This window comes from Argopecten irradians, chromosome 1 (genome assembly GCF_041381155.1).
Source record: "Argopecten irradians isolate NY chromosome 1, Ai_NY, whole genome shotgun sequence".
Classification (NCBI taxonomy): domain Eukaryota; kingdom Metazoa; phylum Mollusca; class Bivalvia; order Pectinida; family Pectinidae; genus Argopecten; species Argopecten irradians.
The window spans coordinates 12,301,768-12,318,484 of NC_091134.1; the positions used below are offsets into that span (position 1 = coordinate 12,301,768).

Consider the following 16,717-nt stretch of genomic DNA (forward strand, 5'->3'; position numbering starts at 1 on the left):
GTATTGTCTCTCTGTCATCAATGTGACCTCGTATTGTCTCTCACTGACAGTCATCAATATGACCTTGTATTTTCTCTCACTGACAGTCATCAATGTGACCTTGTATTGTCTCTCTCAGTCATCAATGTGACCTTGTATTGTCTCTCTCTTTCATCAATGTGACCTCGTATTGTCTCACTCTCACAATGTGACCAGTGATCAATGTGACCTTGTATTGTCTCTTACTGACAGTCATCAATGTGACCTTGTATTGTCTCTCTCTCCTTTCCAATCTGGCATGTCCCTTAAATGAACCCTGGCAAATTGGACATTGTTTCTTTTATTGAAATTACATGTGCATGGTTCACTGCATTAGTCTGAACAATTTAATAAGTGTAATTTCTGGGCATTTAGCTTAAAGTATTCTATCTATGCATGATCATGATCAATGTCGATTAATTTTCAGACATATATCAAAATAAAACTTCCAAAAATACATACTGATTGATGGGAGATATTAATTTTATCTTTAAAATCATATCAAAACAAGAAACAGAAAAAATCAATTTCTGAAAGTATTGGAATGTTGAAGAAATAGTGAAATTGGCTAACAAAATATGTGGAGAAAGAGCTGTCTGGCTTTCTCTTATCAACACTAGCACTAGTAAAACTAGTATCTCATAATCGTGTACTCATGCACAATACTTGTACAGTAATATATATATACAATTTTACATAGTAAAAATATTCATTTAAAATAATCAACAAATATTGTTGTCAAATATCAAAGATTTTAAAGTTTCTTAATGATTAAATTCAGTATACTGTATTTTCAAAACAATTATTCACTGATCACAAAAATATAAATTATAAATCTGAATTTATTATATGAACTGAATATCAATACTTTAATTCATACACTGTTACCTCCCCTTACATCACACTCTCCTTGATTTAAATTTCCCATAGAATTCTCTAAGTTGATCCCAGAACAATAGACTAAGCATTGTGTGGGGCACCAGACGAAGAAAAGATGGTCCCCAGCCCTTGTAGAACCCCCACAGCCCCTCCTCCCTGAAGATCTTAAGGTAACAGTCCATTACTCCTCTGTAAAGCAGACCGTTTCCCTGAGAATCAAGTCCCTGGTTGTAAATTCGAGTAGACACAACGTCAAACGGGGTCATAAACAACGTCACCACTACCCCACTTGTGGTGCTGGCACTTAGTGAAACTAAGGCACTGCCTTCAGCAAACACCTGAAAATATTTATAAAAGTGAGTATAAAGTTCAACCAAACCTAATATTGTTTTGAGCAAATCGAAACATGGAAATCTTTAAATATTTCTGATAGCTCACACACTTTAAGTATTTAAATTACATGACTCTATAATGGAAATTTAAAAAGGTTTACTGTTAAAGCAATTCCTATTACATGTAAACAGAATTATCTTCATAGTTAGGCATAAAACTAGTGTTTAAAATTAGTGAATCCAATTTTACATTCCTAATAAAAAATCAGGCATTAGAAATTTGTGAAATAACTTAAATGTGGGTCATCATAAACACTCCTTACATTTAATTATATTTTAAGTATTCCAGATACCCTTGATATTTAATTTTTATGAGAAAAATTTGTTTCCTTACAAAATGACTAATGAAATCATAGTGAAATTAAAGTAGTTCATCTTTGAAGACAGATCATATAAACCTGTATATTTATGAGGAAACACCAGCAGAAAGGTTGTTTGTATTTCTTATCAAGAACTCAGGTGAAAAAAGTTTTAAAATTTAATAAATCAAATTTGGCCTTTCACAGAACCAGCATTTGCTGCTATCTGCAATGGATGCTGAGTTTCTGCACTGCAGCATTTACTGCCGTCAGCAATGTAAGGGGTATGTATACTTACGGACACCTAGCTGTGCTATCTATAACATTATGATCATTATTACTTCATTTCAACCAACAAGTCAGATAATTAAGGACAGAGATGGGACTTATTCCATACTACATCATACCTGATCATGTTTGTGTGGGACTATTATACATGTATCTATTGGTGATAGAATGATGATAAAAGACGATATCCTACATAAATGTAAACATCATTTCAGCGGGAAGATTACAAAAAGTTAGGTTCCATCACTACTGCAGATACTATATATTCTCTCATACCTACAAGTGTAATACTGGCTGGTCCAGGGCAATACACCTATGTCGCCTGAAGCTGTTTTGCATGGCTACCCATGCAATAAAGACTAGTTACGTCACAGCGTCAACAAAATTACCATTTTTTAGACACAATCTTCTTAAGGATGTACTCCTCTGAGAAGTCAAAATTTTCTTGTATTAAACTTTTTTTCTCATATAGATTTTTGGAAAGAGGAGTTCATACCATGAAAGAAAATGGAAGAAAAAACATATGTTCGTGTGCTCGTTTTTGAGTTATTGTCACTCAAAGATACCAAAATGACAAAATAGTGGATTTTATTGGAATTTCGCCGTTTTGACCACATACACTAGAATTTAAAGCCATAATTTCCTAATGAGGTGTTTGATATGTATGGATGTTTGTAGAATTTATTTTCTAGTAGTCTTCATAAAGATATATCAGTTATGATTAATAAGAGTCATATTTTTTCTCAAAATAACAACATATGCTACCCCTACCCCTTAATTTTGAGCTCCAAAATGCACCATTTTCAGCCATTTTTGTCAAATTTAATACTTTATAGAAAAAGTTCTGGTATTAAACTTTTGTCAATAGTTTGCATATCAATAGGAAAAGGGTTGTTCTTTCTAAATCAGGCAGAAAAATGGGGGGTCCGTGTGCTTACTTTTTTGCCCCATTTAAATATATGTTATTTTTCAATATTTTTGACTAAACAATAAAAGTGCTCAAATTACCATTAAATGTTAAAATAAAGTGACAAAAGTGTATCATTTCACACATTAATGTTCAATATTTTAATTAACATGATCACAGTGAAGATTTACAGCAAAAATTAACTCGTTACAACTGAAAATGCTGACGCGGTGATGATTTAAGTAAAAACAATTTAAGTAAAAAATGGGAAAACGATGGCTCTTCTCAAAGCCAAAAAAGACACAATTTCAAAATGGCCGCCAAAATGGGCCATTTCTAAAAATCGCTGTGTAAAAAAATCTACTAAAAATAGAAATGTAATTTTTTGACAAAATTTGCTACAGACCACATGCTACAGATATTGATAAATCGTATTTGAAAATCTCATAACGTTTATGATCTATGTTGAAAGGAGACTTTAATGGGACTGAAACCACAGAAGAATACATTCCTTAACAATTTCTTCTTGAAATTAAGCGGGATTTACTTTAAAAGTTACAAACAACTGGATCTGCGTTGAAAATATCAAAGGATGTTTTATTTATGGAGATTTGACTTGCAGTCACGGTTTTTTTCCTAATTTATTTCCAAAATGGCAGAAATTAAATATTAAAGTAAAAGTGCAAGAAAAAGTCGAGGTTTGAGAGAAAAATACTCTTTCATACGCAGATATGAAGGATAGGGATATTCTATCCTGAGGATCAGAAAATGTTGTAAAACCCTCTGCAAGCCTCGGATTTTACAACATTTTGTGACCCTCGGTTAGAATATCCCTATCCTTCATATTCACGTATGAAAGAGTCTTTTAGTACAAGTCCTGCACAAATGTCATTGGGTATCATGTTCTATATGAATTAGTCCTATGGTATACAGAAACTTAGCTAACCTTTTTCTTGGCCAATGCTTCTTTGATTTTGGAGAAGGTGGTAAGTTGAACTGCTGATCCAATGGTCACCCTGGTCATAGCGGCAAACGCACCCCTCCAGAGCCCCAGAACTCCGCCCTCGCTATATACACTACGAAAAGCTCCCCTCATACTCTGATGGTCGTGTTGGTATCCCACTGCTATCTGCTGTACAGATTTCGACTGGAGATGTGTTTTCACCTACAAGAGAATTGTATATTATGTGAAGTTATTAATTGTAATGGTGTACATGTCAACAAACCTTAAAACAATGTAAGCAAGTCAAAATCTCACAATTCTAGTCAACAAACATCTCTAATTAAGAATGAGAAGCTTTTGTCTTGGATACTTTTTGCAGTCAAAATGATTTATATTAATTATTGTAACTTCATTCTTATATTTTGATTACCAGTTCCTTAATTTATATCATAAAAGAGAAATAATGTAAATAATACTGTGAACTTCATTAATACACCGCATAATTAATGTTCAGAGATGTCTGGAACACTAAATAAACTTTAAAGTAACTCCCTGCTGAAAGCTCATTTCTCTTAATTAATTGATCATTGACTCTAAATAAGTTATTGTTTTATTTCTAGGGGCTGCTGTGGCTCGATATATGACTGCGAGTTTGAATCCCATGTAGGGCAGTTGGCAAGTACTGATCGCTGGTCGGTGGTTTTTCTTTGGGTACTCCGGCTTCCTCTACCAACAAACCTGGCATGCCCTTAAATGACCCTGACTGTTAATATGATGTTAAACTAACCAAACCAAATCAAACCAATATGGAATCTTTAACTACCATATATGGACTGCCCTTATACTACCATATAAAATGGACTGCCCATATACTTACCATATACAAGAGGCCCAGAGGGCCTGTATCACTCACCTGGTTTGTAATGTCAAGTCATGTTCTGAATACAGGTTCATTGTTTCTTTTCTGAAGGAATTTGAATATTTACCTCTTATTTCCCTATTGGGCCCCGCCCCTCCTGCCCCCCGGGGGGGTCAGAGCCAAAATTTATACAAGTTCTGTTCCCCTTCCCTCAAATTTGGTTACAATCCATGCAGAACTCTATGACTAGTAGCGTTTTAAAGGAAAATGTTGACGGACGGACAGACGACATTCATGCAGAACTCTAGGACAAGTAGCGTTTTATAGGATTTACCTCTATTTCCCCTATTGGGCCCCGCCCCTCCTGCCCCGGGGGGTCAGAGCCAAAATTTATACAAGTTCTTTCCCCCTTCCCCCAAGGATGTTTGTGGCCAAATTTGGTTACAATCCATGCAGAACTCTAGGACAAGTAGCGTTTTATAGGATTTACCTCTATTTCCCCTATTGGGCCCCGTCCCTCCTGCCTCCAGGGGGTCAGAGCCAAAATTTATACAAGTTCTTTCCCCCTTCCCCCAAGGATGTTTGTGGCCAAATTTGGTTACAATCCATGCAGAACTCTAGGACAAGTAGCGTTTTATACGATTTACCTCTATTTCCCCTATTGGGCCCCGCCCCTCCTGCCCCCAGGGGGTCAGAGCCAAAATTTATACAAGTTCTTTCCCCCTTCCCCCAAGGATGTTTGTGGCCAAATTTGGTTACAATCCATGCAGAACTCTAGGACAAGTAGCGATTTATAGAATTTACCTCTATTTCCCCTATTGGGCCCTGCCCCTCCTGCCCTCGGGGGGTCAGAGCCAAAATTTATACAAGTTCTGTTCCCCTTCCCTCAAGGATGTTTCTGGCCAAATTTGGTTACAATCCATGCAGAACTCTAGGACAAGTAGCGTTTTATAGAATTTACCTTTATTTTCCCTATTGGGCCGCGCCCCTCCTGCCCCCGGGGGGTCAGAGCCAAAATTTATACAAGTTCTGTTCCCCTTCCCTCAAGGATGTTTGTGGCCAAATTTGGTTACAATCCATGCAGAACTCTATGACTAGTAGCGATTTAAAGGAAATGTTGACGGACGGATGGACGACGGACGCCGCGCCATGACATAAGCTCACCGGCCCTTCGGGCCAGGTGAGCTAAAAATGGACTGCCCATATACTTACCATATAAAATGGACTGCCCATACTTACCATATAAAATGGACTGCCCATACTTACCATATAAAATGGACTGCCCATACTTACCATATAAAATAGACTGCCCATACTTACCATATAAAATAGACTGCCCATACTTACCATATAAAATGGACTGCCCATACTTACCATATAAAATGGACTGCCCATACTTACCATATAAAATAGACTGCCCATACTTACCATATAAAATAGACTGCCCATACTTACCATATGAAATGGACTGCCCATACTTACCATATAAAATGGACTGCCCACACATGCTCCAACACTGCCTGCCAGTGCTCCAGCAGCGATACTTTTATAAATCACCACATCTCCGTTCCTATCTTTGGTGAGTCCGTAGTTCACGAAGACTTGATATGTACCCAGACGGAATCCATTCATTGTCATCTGATACCACAGCGCTGGCACAAGACCATTTTGAAGCTTGATAAGTCCATCCTTTTTAGCAATGGTGTAAAACGCATGCAAGGCATTACGGTAATGGACTGTATACTTTCCCCGAGCTTTGAGCTCTCCCTGGAGTTGCATGCGCGTTTTAACAACTTCCAAAGGATTCGTGAAGAATCCGGCACAACTGGTACTGAGAGCACCAATAAGAAATTCCTCAATCTGCGCCATTCTGGGTGGTTAGACTTTGGCTAGGATGATATTATTGTTAAATGAAACATGTGTAATGGATGTAAATTCTGACCCCTCTCCTTTCCTATACTCAGCATGTTGTGAAATATCTATATTGTCCTCAAAAGTGTTTTGATTTTACATCTTTGCATGCCTAAAAATAAAATAGAACAAAGTAATGATATAAATTGTTTACAAAAACAAATCTATCTTATTAATCCCATCTAATTTATGCATTGTCATTTCTTTGTTACTGATAACTTACATATGTACTTATCCTCAGATATACGTACATGTACCAATTTGTGAAAAGTCTATGATATTTGTTTCTTCCATCTGCATTTTTTCCAGTCAATATTACATGGGACTCATTCACATATCACATGATACTCAATAATGTTTGTGTGGGACTAATGTTTCTATTGGTGATGGAATGATGTCATCAAAAGATGATATCCTGCGCTAACGTCATTTCAGCAGGAAGATTACAAAATAGATCCATCACCACTGGAGATACTAGCTAGCCCCCCCCCCCCCCCCCCCCCCCCCCCCCCACCCAAACATTATCGCGAATCACATGGTACATTGTACATGAATTTGTCTCATTAAAACTAAATGCATAATAAAACACTACTTATAGTTACAAAAAGAATGTTTATATAATTATATAGACCAGCTGCAGCTATATCGTATATTTAATGCCACACAATATGGCTGATCAATGTTATTGTTTGAACATATGTTCAAAACATTGTGTGTGTGTGTGTGTGTGTGTACAGTATGCTTTGTTTTGTATTCACAAAATATTGTCAATAACGTTACTTTAATGATTTTTATTTCTGTCTCTGGTTGGAGGCAAATCATAAGCTTCTTATTAATTCAGTGCATGTAAAACATGAATAAAACGTGAGGCAACATAAACATATGTGTCATTCTCATGCATAATTTATTCATGTTTGATACTCACTTAAATAGTCATAACTTATAATTTTGTGTTCCATTCAGGTTTTAACCTCTTACTAAAAGTTAATAAAAAGTCTAATTTAAAGTCAAATAAAAATGTATATATATACTGCACATCAAAAACATATATACATAGAGATTGGCAACTCCGCTACTTTTATGATTGGCAGACGTTCCTCTGTATTTGCTTAGGGGTTTTTAGATAAACTTTTGAATAGTTAAAAAGTTGGATGGGGGGGGGGGGGAGTCTTTGATAATGAAGGCAGACCAGTAGAGGTTGTACATTTCTGATACATAATTTGAATTTGACCGTTATGACTTTAAAAGAAGAGTCAAGGTCATTCATTTTAACAAACTTGGTTGCTCTTCATTCCAGCATATGCTACAGGCTCGCCCGAGATACTCTGGTCATAGCTGACACCAGACTTAGACATTATAACAGATAGATGTCTGGTACCAAACAGTGTATGCGAGTTCCACCTTTTGATATAGCACTGCGCTCTGGTCCTACGCCAAAATCTATCTGTCATAATATCTAAGTCTGGTGTCAGCACCAGAATATGTCGGGCTAGCTACAGGCTTAATATCAAGTGATAGTCTTTGACCTTGAAAACAGGTCAAAGTCATTTATTTGAACAAACTTAGTAGCCCTTATCCCATCATATGATACAGGTAATACAATATTGTATCTAGGCCTCTTCCTGACTCAAAAGTAGGCATTTTAAGATTTCAAGCAAATCTCTGACTTCCTATTAGTCTGAGTAAGGTTCAAGGTCATCCATTTGAACAAAGTTGATAGTCCACTTCACCAGTATGCTACATGTACATGTGCAGGCCCAATAGCAGGTCACTAGGCCTTTTATATTTATTTTTGACCAGAAGTTGTTAAAGATTTTATCAGGTCTTTTTCTGTGACTTATAATGATGTCATGGTCAAGGTAATTCATTTGAACACACTTGGTAGTCAATAGGACAACAAATTGATTATTAGAGTCTGGTATCAAATAAATAATAGCGCAGCTCTCTGCGGGGCCAAAGCCGCTTAAACCAAAGCTCTACTAACCATAAAATGTGTGTGAGCATATAGATTCCAAATACATTCCAGTACCCCTAGCTTGCACTTTGAAACCGTGTCCTGCGGGAAAGGTCCCGCATCTCCATGCAGGCAGACATGTTTTAATTCTATTTATCAGCACAACGAGACTTGAAATTTTTTCTACAGACAAAAGTGTCATCAGATACACTTTAAAATCACTTTGAATTTTAATCAATTTTTAATAACTACACAAAGAGAAGAACCGAATGACACAACAAATGTACTGGTAAAAATGATGTAGATATAATCTGTGTGTTTTCAGCACATGGCACCATCAGCTGTGACCTCATGGTGCCAAAGATGACTGCACATATTCCTGCACATTTTTGATTCTAAGTTTTCCACCTTGAGAGAAATAAGATATAAAGGAAATTGAACTATTCTGTAATATGACGACTTTCAATATGTTGATAGACACAAAACATCCATCAATAGTGTTGAAAAACTGCAAATTGATGACCGGTGCTGAAGTTATAATCCTAACTATATATACCTTATTTTACATGTAGCTGTGCTCTTCGGAGGCTTAGTTTGCCTTAAATTCATTTAACACTAGCGGAGATTTAGATAGAACAGCCCTAATTACTTATCCCAATTAAATTATCTATGTCTCTGACACTAGGTCACACATGTACAACGCAATAAACATAATTCTGAATATGACCAGTTACTTCAAATTATCCTCTTCAAACATTGGCCTAATATATATAAATGTTATTCTAGCTGTCTACATGTCCTAAAACGTACATGCCATACTGCTAAAATATCTGTTTATCTTATACATATGTATTTCCACAGTTTGAATACAGAAGTTACATCAAATAGGTATATAATCAGGCGCCTAGGGCTTAAGGCAACAGGTCAAATTGGGGTCATGATCAGCTGATGACAGTCTACAATGTATACACATATTGACCTGTGTTGGTGACAATAGTTGAAACATCCACTGTAGGTCTGTTGTGAAGGAATCAAAATCATCTTTCGTTTAAACCAATGTTTTTCGAAATAATGATTAACCGATTGTATAAAATAAAGTTCATACTTAGTTGATCCAGGTTTGTTTGTTGTTTTGTTTACCTTTTGTCCTTCAGCACGTGTAATGGTGTATTATGAAACCATTCGGAAGATTATGGGTCGAAGTGGATAAAATCCGAGAGGTCACTGAAAGAGGGGAGATAACAACTTACATGTATAATTTATGGTAGGTTGCATGCTACAATTTAACAGCGCTAAAATGTATTTGCAGAGATTAAGATGAATAAATCTCTGATATTAGAAACAGTTTCTGTCACCTGTTAAGGATATATAGACGACATCCTTACTTTTTTATAAGAAATAATTTGTTCAACTAAATCAATATGATTAACTAAAAAACTAAAAAATAAACAAACAGTTATTATTTTTCAAAGTTTTATCTTATCAGAATAGCCTATCAACTGGCATCATTGTAGCCAAAGGAAATTCGAGAAAGAGACATACGATTTGGTACAAACAACTACCATCTCTAGTGTTTTCCTTCATAAATCGGATAGGTTCTAAGTGCTTAATTTGACCGACAAGATTTTTTTTTTCAATCGTTGTTTGAAAATTGTCGTCAAACTAGTCCAACCTATCCCGTCACTTTTTTAACAACTGGACCTTTCATTGGTACACTGTAGCTATTTTGAGTATTTGTTTATTTTTGTTTAATTAACTAGAGTCTTGGTCATTCATATATGTGACGGCGACTGACAAAATGGGCCCAGATGAGGAAAAATCACATTTTCATTTTTTCATATTTTTATTTACTTCATGGTGTGTAGATCATGTTTACAAAATGTTAAAGCCGTAGGATAAAGCATTTAAGAGATATGCGACTTTGAATGAGGCAACATGTAGATTCATTAATGACAAAATTAGCGACGTCAAATCATCACGTCATGAACATTGACGTCATGTCACAAGGCTGCCAATGACGTTGCATAGAAACATACAGGTGCATATGACTATGCTTCGGACTGGTCTTTAACACCTGTAATTTATTTTAAAAAGTTTAGCTCGATCAGTGTTACATGAAACTACACCGGTACATTGTCAGTTCTATCAAAATACAAGATAATCTGTGACACGTACATGTAACAACCGAATTCTACGATGTGACGGGGTGAAACACTGCGTGCTACATGTATGTGTAACAAAATATTTTCGCGTGTGATTTAGTTTCATGGTTTGGAATTTTAAAATGTTTTCGTTGGTAGAGATATTCATGGATCGACAATGACACCGTTAATGAATCAAATATGATATTTAAAAAAAAAAAAAATTTATGGTTCCACAGCAACCCCCAAAAGAACAACTTCATGAGGAAAATTTCATGTAACGATATTGATTTGTATGTTCGTATTTAAAAAGTCAAAGATCTGTGCATTTGATTAAAGTGTACATGTATATGCTTCCAGATTCTTTTAACTAGAATGTTGGCATATGAATAGCATTAATGGAGTGACCGATGAGATATATACCGAAGAAGTCAAATAATATTACATTTACACATGCATGCGTATGCGCTCATGTGCTAAGAATTGACGAAGTCCGAATAGATGATGTAAATAAAATCGTCAAAACTAAATTGAATGTGGATTCAATGATCAAATAAAAAGACTAATGTATGAAACATCCTATTCGGGTTAGATGAGGTTTTCAAAGTACTAGTGAATCGAGCCCGAACCCTCCGATCTCTTTGCGTTCACCCTTAGAAACCACAGTGTACATGTCTAAACAACCGTCGTGTAGGCTGATTACATTGGTAACCAGGAATATATAGTAAGACCGGAATAATGTCGTTCTATCTCATCCACAATACTGCATATAATATATACAATTATACGGATTTATATATATATTGTTATATCTATACATTCAAGATCCATCTTGTTTTTTTATCAGTTGTTCTTAATCTGATTATAGTGTGCTTGTTTGTTTAATGTTTTTTTTTAAACGATATGACGTGGACAGTTCATACATGCACTCGGGATCGAGCAAAGTGGTCACAATATATAGCACTAGGAAATTGTGGTGGGGAAGGAGGTTATTATGTTAAACAAAGGCAATTCAGTTTAATAACTGTTGTGTTTTTTAATCAGATCAACATTTAAAACACTAAAACGATGTATGTCTTTTACCGGTTTTTTTTCTGTTAAATGTGTGTTTTAAGTCAACTATTTAGATTTCTTAAACTGTGAATCAGGAAGTGTTCGTAGTTCTCCGATTCACACATTTTAAATTTTATATCATGTAGATATACTACTGGATTTAGCATACTGACCCATTATGGCACATAAAACAAAAACCTGTGGATGGAGTGATCAAATTTAAGAAACGATTGATCGCATTTACATTTCAGACTCTTTCCTTTCAATATATCTTATAGACAACTCAAGAACTAAACCTATTTTTTAGAGTTCTACTTTATATATATTTCGGATAAAAAACGTTAAGAGTAATTGCAATACACATGATTGAAAAAAGAGACGAAAAAAACGTAACGTAAACGTAAGAAAATACATATCGATGGCCTAAGATGAGGTTACAACACCAAACATATGCCAATCTGATTAAAACCAGCTCTTCAATACGCTTACGCTATGAAGAAGCGTATTGAAGAGCTAGTTTTAATCAGATTGAACATAAGCAAGATTTCCTGCGTAATATATGAAAATTGTGGAGATTCATTTCGCTGTTTTGCCGTCTGGCGCAGTAGTATTCAGCTACCGCGCGGTAATTAGGACGACGGCGGGAAACATAAGACGACCCGCGTTGTGAAAATTAACATATTATTTATTTTCATTATTTTGTTCAGGAGATGATGATGAGTGTAGTATTAACGGTAAGTTAATAACTTTTGCGACTCTACACAATTATCGATCTTGTTTTAGATTCCCATTTTAAAAATTAAAAGCCGTTTCGGAAAGGTAGTGAGTGATGAGTGATTTGACTAGACTGGGTGGGGTTGGTGTGCGGGATCCTCACAAAACTGTACAAAGTATATAAATCATCTTCGTCCCTTGACCACTCCCTGCATCATGTACTGTATAATGTCATCAAAATTAATGCTATGGTCATAATGATCGGTCAGTATCCGGAAATAGGGGGTAATCATTTTCCGATACTGGACAACACCGGTCAAAAATTTGTCCGACATAATTTACATTAAAAGGAGGCCGTGCGGTAATCGTACGACGTCTGTTTCCAAAGAATTTTTTGGGGGGGCCAGTGAGGCAGTGAATATCGACCAAACATATCTAATGCTAAATCGACCGATTATCATATGATGTCCGGGCGATAACTGGCCTATTCACTGGACATCGTAAGAATATCGCCTTAGTTGATTACGGACAACGAAGGACACTTACACCCCAGGCCCGGCCAAATGTCGGGCGATGTGATTGCCGCTCGATTAAACGATATGTGAAGGATATGTGGCCGAATATGAAATTCTACGGGACACCGGGAATATTCTAACTTCGAATTAAAAATCTTCGTTTTCGATTATACGGTTTGTCTGGTTGGACCTAGTTGTTCGTTTATTAATTAAAAACGGACCTGGTGATTTTATATTGTTTTCAGACGAGCCTTGACAAAGCCCTCACAGGCCTGTATGGAAATCTACAGGTCCGTCAGGATTTATACTTGACATAATGACTTTAAAGCCGCATAAACGAAAACGGCCCAGGCAAAAATGGCTAAAATGCATGCCGGGAATACATCTTAAGCCTAATCGGAAGGTGATGTGACCAAAGCATAAGTACTGAACTCTACCGACGTCCACTATAAATACCACATTCCTTGGTATCATCGTCGCATAGTTCTACAAGAAAATAGACATCATTTGCACTGATCAGAAACTTAACTTATTCTCATACAAAATTAAAGATCATCCACTGGTGTTTGGTTCTAGATATTTTTGTTCAATCTCTATCTATTCGAATTACGTATGTATACATGTAATGAGAAAACAATATGTATAAAGCCAAACACCTGCGGTTCATCTACAGAATTCAATTCTCGGCTGATGAAATCTGCTTCATTGTCCTCTTACAATTCAGACGACATATTTCTAACACAATTTTCTTGCCTTTATTTTGTCTTTAAAACAACATCCCGTTGTTTGCATTTTAAGTTTCCGTACTCGTGATATGTTTGCTACATGTATATCAATGTATTCGGTATAATTTCAGTGACTTTTACGACTTTGATTTTCGATATCTTATTTTAAATATGTTACGACGTATTGCAAAATATTATCAATTTGTGAAAGAGCAAAGCCTGTGGAATTTCCAGAATATCCGTGAAGAAACAATATTGCTTGATAAGATTTGAAAATGTTAAAACTGTATTAAATCTATTTACAAATATATTTTGTCCGGATCCCCTGACATGTGGCATATTGGAATTTCAGTCGAAACTGATGGAGATAAATAATAATTTGTTTCACTCTTATCTTTGATTGCTTTGCAATGAATATATTAATTGTTATCTCTACCAACGAAGAGAAAAACAATCTCAATATTTTTTCTAATGCGCTGTTTGCAGCTATATTTATTGTTTAGTTGTATTTTTGTTATGTTTGTTTTTGTATATACTGATCACCTGATACTCACCAGTCTACCCTTCATATTATGTATTGATACTGTACAGGTAGTTAAATTTATTTAAGCATTGATGTCACTATTTTTAATTTTATCGGGGTATGAAAAAAAATTATTTGCAAACTGTGTGAATCCGCGTAGCGGATTCTCACAAAAGTTTGCAAACAATTTTTCTTTTCATAACCCGATAAAATTAAAAAATAGTGACATCAATACTTATAATTAATTTTATACTCTATTTGATAAAATGAAGTATGTTTAAATGTAACATTACAGTGTTTTTTCAAGGGACTCTTTTTCCCGAATCAATACGCAACGTCAATGTCTCTATTGTGACGTCACGATAACGTCGGGGTTTCGCGCCATTCTCGGATTTTTTTTTTCATAGTGGTATGCAAAAAAAATATTGGCCAATCAGAAAGCCAGATTTGGTATGAAAACAAAGAAAAATTAATTATACATTTATAAAATGCGGGCTTTATGAAACGTAGTTTATTGGGAGTTTCCGCAAATAAACGTGGTGACGTCGGCAAAAAATGTGCGTAACTTTATAACGTCATTTATTCCGACGTCATAATCGCCGCATCTGGGCCCATTTTGTCAGTCTTGGTCATTCATATATATGTGAACTTTTAAACTATATATATCGTGAAGTCATTGGAATAAAACTGACCACAGGTTTACGACGCACAAAAAAATATATATATAGATCTACTATCAGTATTTTTAGTATTTTTGCGCGCGTCGTAAACCTGTGAACTGGCTGCCAATATAATTTTACATTTATATATGTATGTACAAGGGGCGACAACGGTTGTAGAGTATGCGTATCCGGACATTAAAATATTCCTTCACCAGCTACCAATCAACCGACTTCGCTAGCCAAGGGTATTAGTCCGATCCTCTTAATACAGAGATGATCGGACTTAATACCCTAGTCTAGCGAAGTTGTCAATTAACGTACAGTCAAACCTCCATGTATCGAAGTTCAAGGGACCGACAGAAAAACTTCGAAACATCGAGACTTCGAATTATTCATGGTTGGAATTAAACCGATGTTTTTTTTTTACCATGACCAACTGTGGATGTTGTGTACATGTCGTCTCATGAATCATAGAGGTTTGACTGTACTTCTTATTTGTGTGTTCAAAACTTAACACATATGCTGGTGTCTCTGCGTTTTAAAACCCTAAATGACACAGAATGGCATAAGTGTTGAGCAAAATAAAATTAAAATCGATTGAAACCAGTTTAATGAAAAGTGGGAAAGGTGTAAATTATTTATTAAACAAGAATGAGCATAGTGCACGTATAGTAGACCATTCGATTGCAAAGTCTGCAACAGGAAATAAAGAGTAACGCTTACGATCATATATCAAGGCAGACAAAGGACACAATTTCCACCGCGGATATTAGGTATATGTATCTACATGTAGTTGTATACTTAAGTACTGAAAACCATTTTAGTTTTGCGGCCACATGGTATGAATTTAAAGGAAATCTTTAACAAGAGGCCAAAAGGGCCTGTATCGCCACCTAGTTTATAATGCAAAGTAAAGTTTTGAATGCATGTTCATTGTTGCTTTTCTAAACAATTTTAAAAACTGCTCCAGAGAGTCAGAGCCAAAACTGATACAAAATCTGTTCCACTTCCCCCAAGGATGTTTCTGGCCAAATTTGGTTACATTCAATACATAACTCTATGACTTATCGTAGCGATTGAAAAAATAAACGATTTACCTCTATTTCCCCTATTGGGCCCGCCCCTCCTGCCCCCGGGGGTTAGAGCCAAAATTTATACAAACTCTGTTCCCCTTCCCCCAAGGATGTTTTTGGCCAAATTTGGTTACATTCAATACATAACTCTATGACTAGTAGCGATTTGAAGGAAATGTTGACGGACGGACAGACGACGACGCCGCGCCATGACATAAGCTCACCGGCCATTCGGGCCAAGTAAGCTGAAAATGATTCAATCGCAATACTATGGCGTGATATTTTTTTTAATTAAATCGCGAAGAACGTATCGCTAAACACCATCGATACGGAAAATTACATGTACATGTACTAGTAAGTGGCCGCAAAAATAAAACGGGTTTTCGTTATAGTCACATAGTGGGGCCTAAATAATATCGTAAAAATATAAAGAATGTCTGATTGTGGCGTGAACTTTGTTTTATTTCAATACTGCATATGGTACAATCACTGTCAATCAGTCGACATACTTATACAGATGTTATATTAATGGCAAATGGGCGTGTGTTTTATTACATGGTTAAAATACACCCATCCCATCACGATTTTGATATATCAAATCACAAATACATTAACACTGCCTTGACAACTAAGTCATATATACAATGTAAGCTATACTAATAATATGTTTTCGCAAATGTCAATATCAAATGTTTGAGATATTCAATTTCTAGCATCACATCTATGCAAAGTGTTGCAAAGCAATTTACACAGCTAAAGATGATACAATAGCTATGTCAAAACGTTTTACATAGGAACAGTGTGTATCTGTATATTACGAAAACAAAACACAGAATTCAGTAATACAAACTAAAACGAAAT

The 16,717-nt window shown here is 35.8% G+C and overlaps 1 protein-coding gene across 4 annotated transcripts; it reads right to left on the reverse strand.

Annotated features, from left to right (window-relative positions):
- Nucleotides 1–347: 347 nt before the first annotated feature.
- LOC138317793 (solute carrier family 25 member 35-like) lies at nucleotides 348–9,736 on the reverse strand. 4 transcript variants are annotated; one of them, XM_069259698.1, is made up of 4 exons: nucleotides 9,591–9,736; nucleotides 6,068–6,608; nucleotides 3,730–3,948; nucleotides 348–1,235 (listed from the first exon to the last, which is right to left on the reverse strand). In XM_069259698.1, the coding sequence occupies exons 2-4, from the start codon at nucleotides 6,452–6,454 to the stop codon at nucleotides 918–920; spliced, it is 924 nt and encodes a 307-aa protein (XP_069115799.1). In that variant the 5' UTR covers nucleotides 6,455–6,608; nucleotides 9,591–9,736; the 3' UTR covers nucleotides 348–917. The 4 variants fall into 4 exon arrangements, with proteins under 4 accessions (XP_069115799.1, XP_069115790.1, XP_069115816.1 ...); XM_069259689.1 differs by having other exon boundaries at nucleotides 9,556–9,650; XM_069259715.1 differs by lacking the exon at nucleotides 9,591–9,736 and adding an exon at nucleotides 6,748–6,944.
- Nucleotides 9,737–16,717: the final 6,981 nt, after the last annotated feature.

Coding starts and splice junctions, on each gene's coding strand:
- LOC138317793 (XM_069259698.1), bottom strand. CDS start 6,454: ATGGCGCAGATTGAGGAATTTCTTATTGGTGCTCTCAGTACCAGTTGT. Junction 3,949..6,067: donor TGGGCAGTCCATTTTATATG/GTAAGTATGGGC, acceptor ATTCTCTTGTAG/GTGAAAACACATCTCCAGTC. Junction 1,236..3,729: donor AAGCATTGGCCAAGAAAAAG/GTTAGCTAAGTT, acceptor AAATATTTTCAG/GTGTTTGCTGAAGGCAGTGC.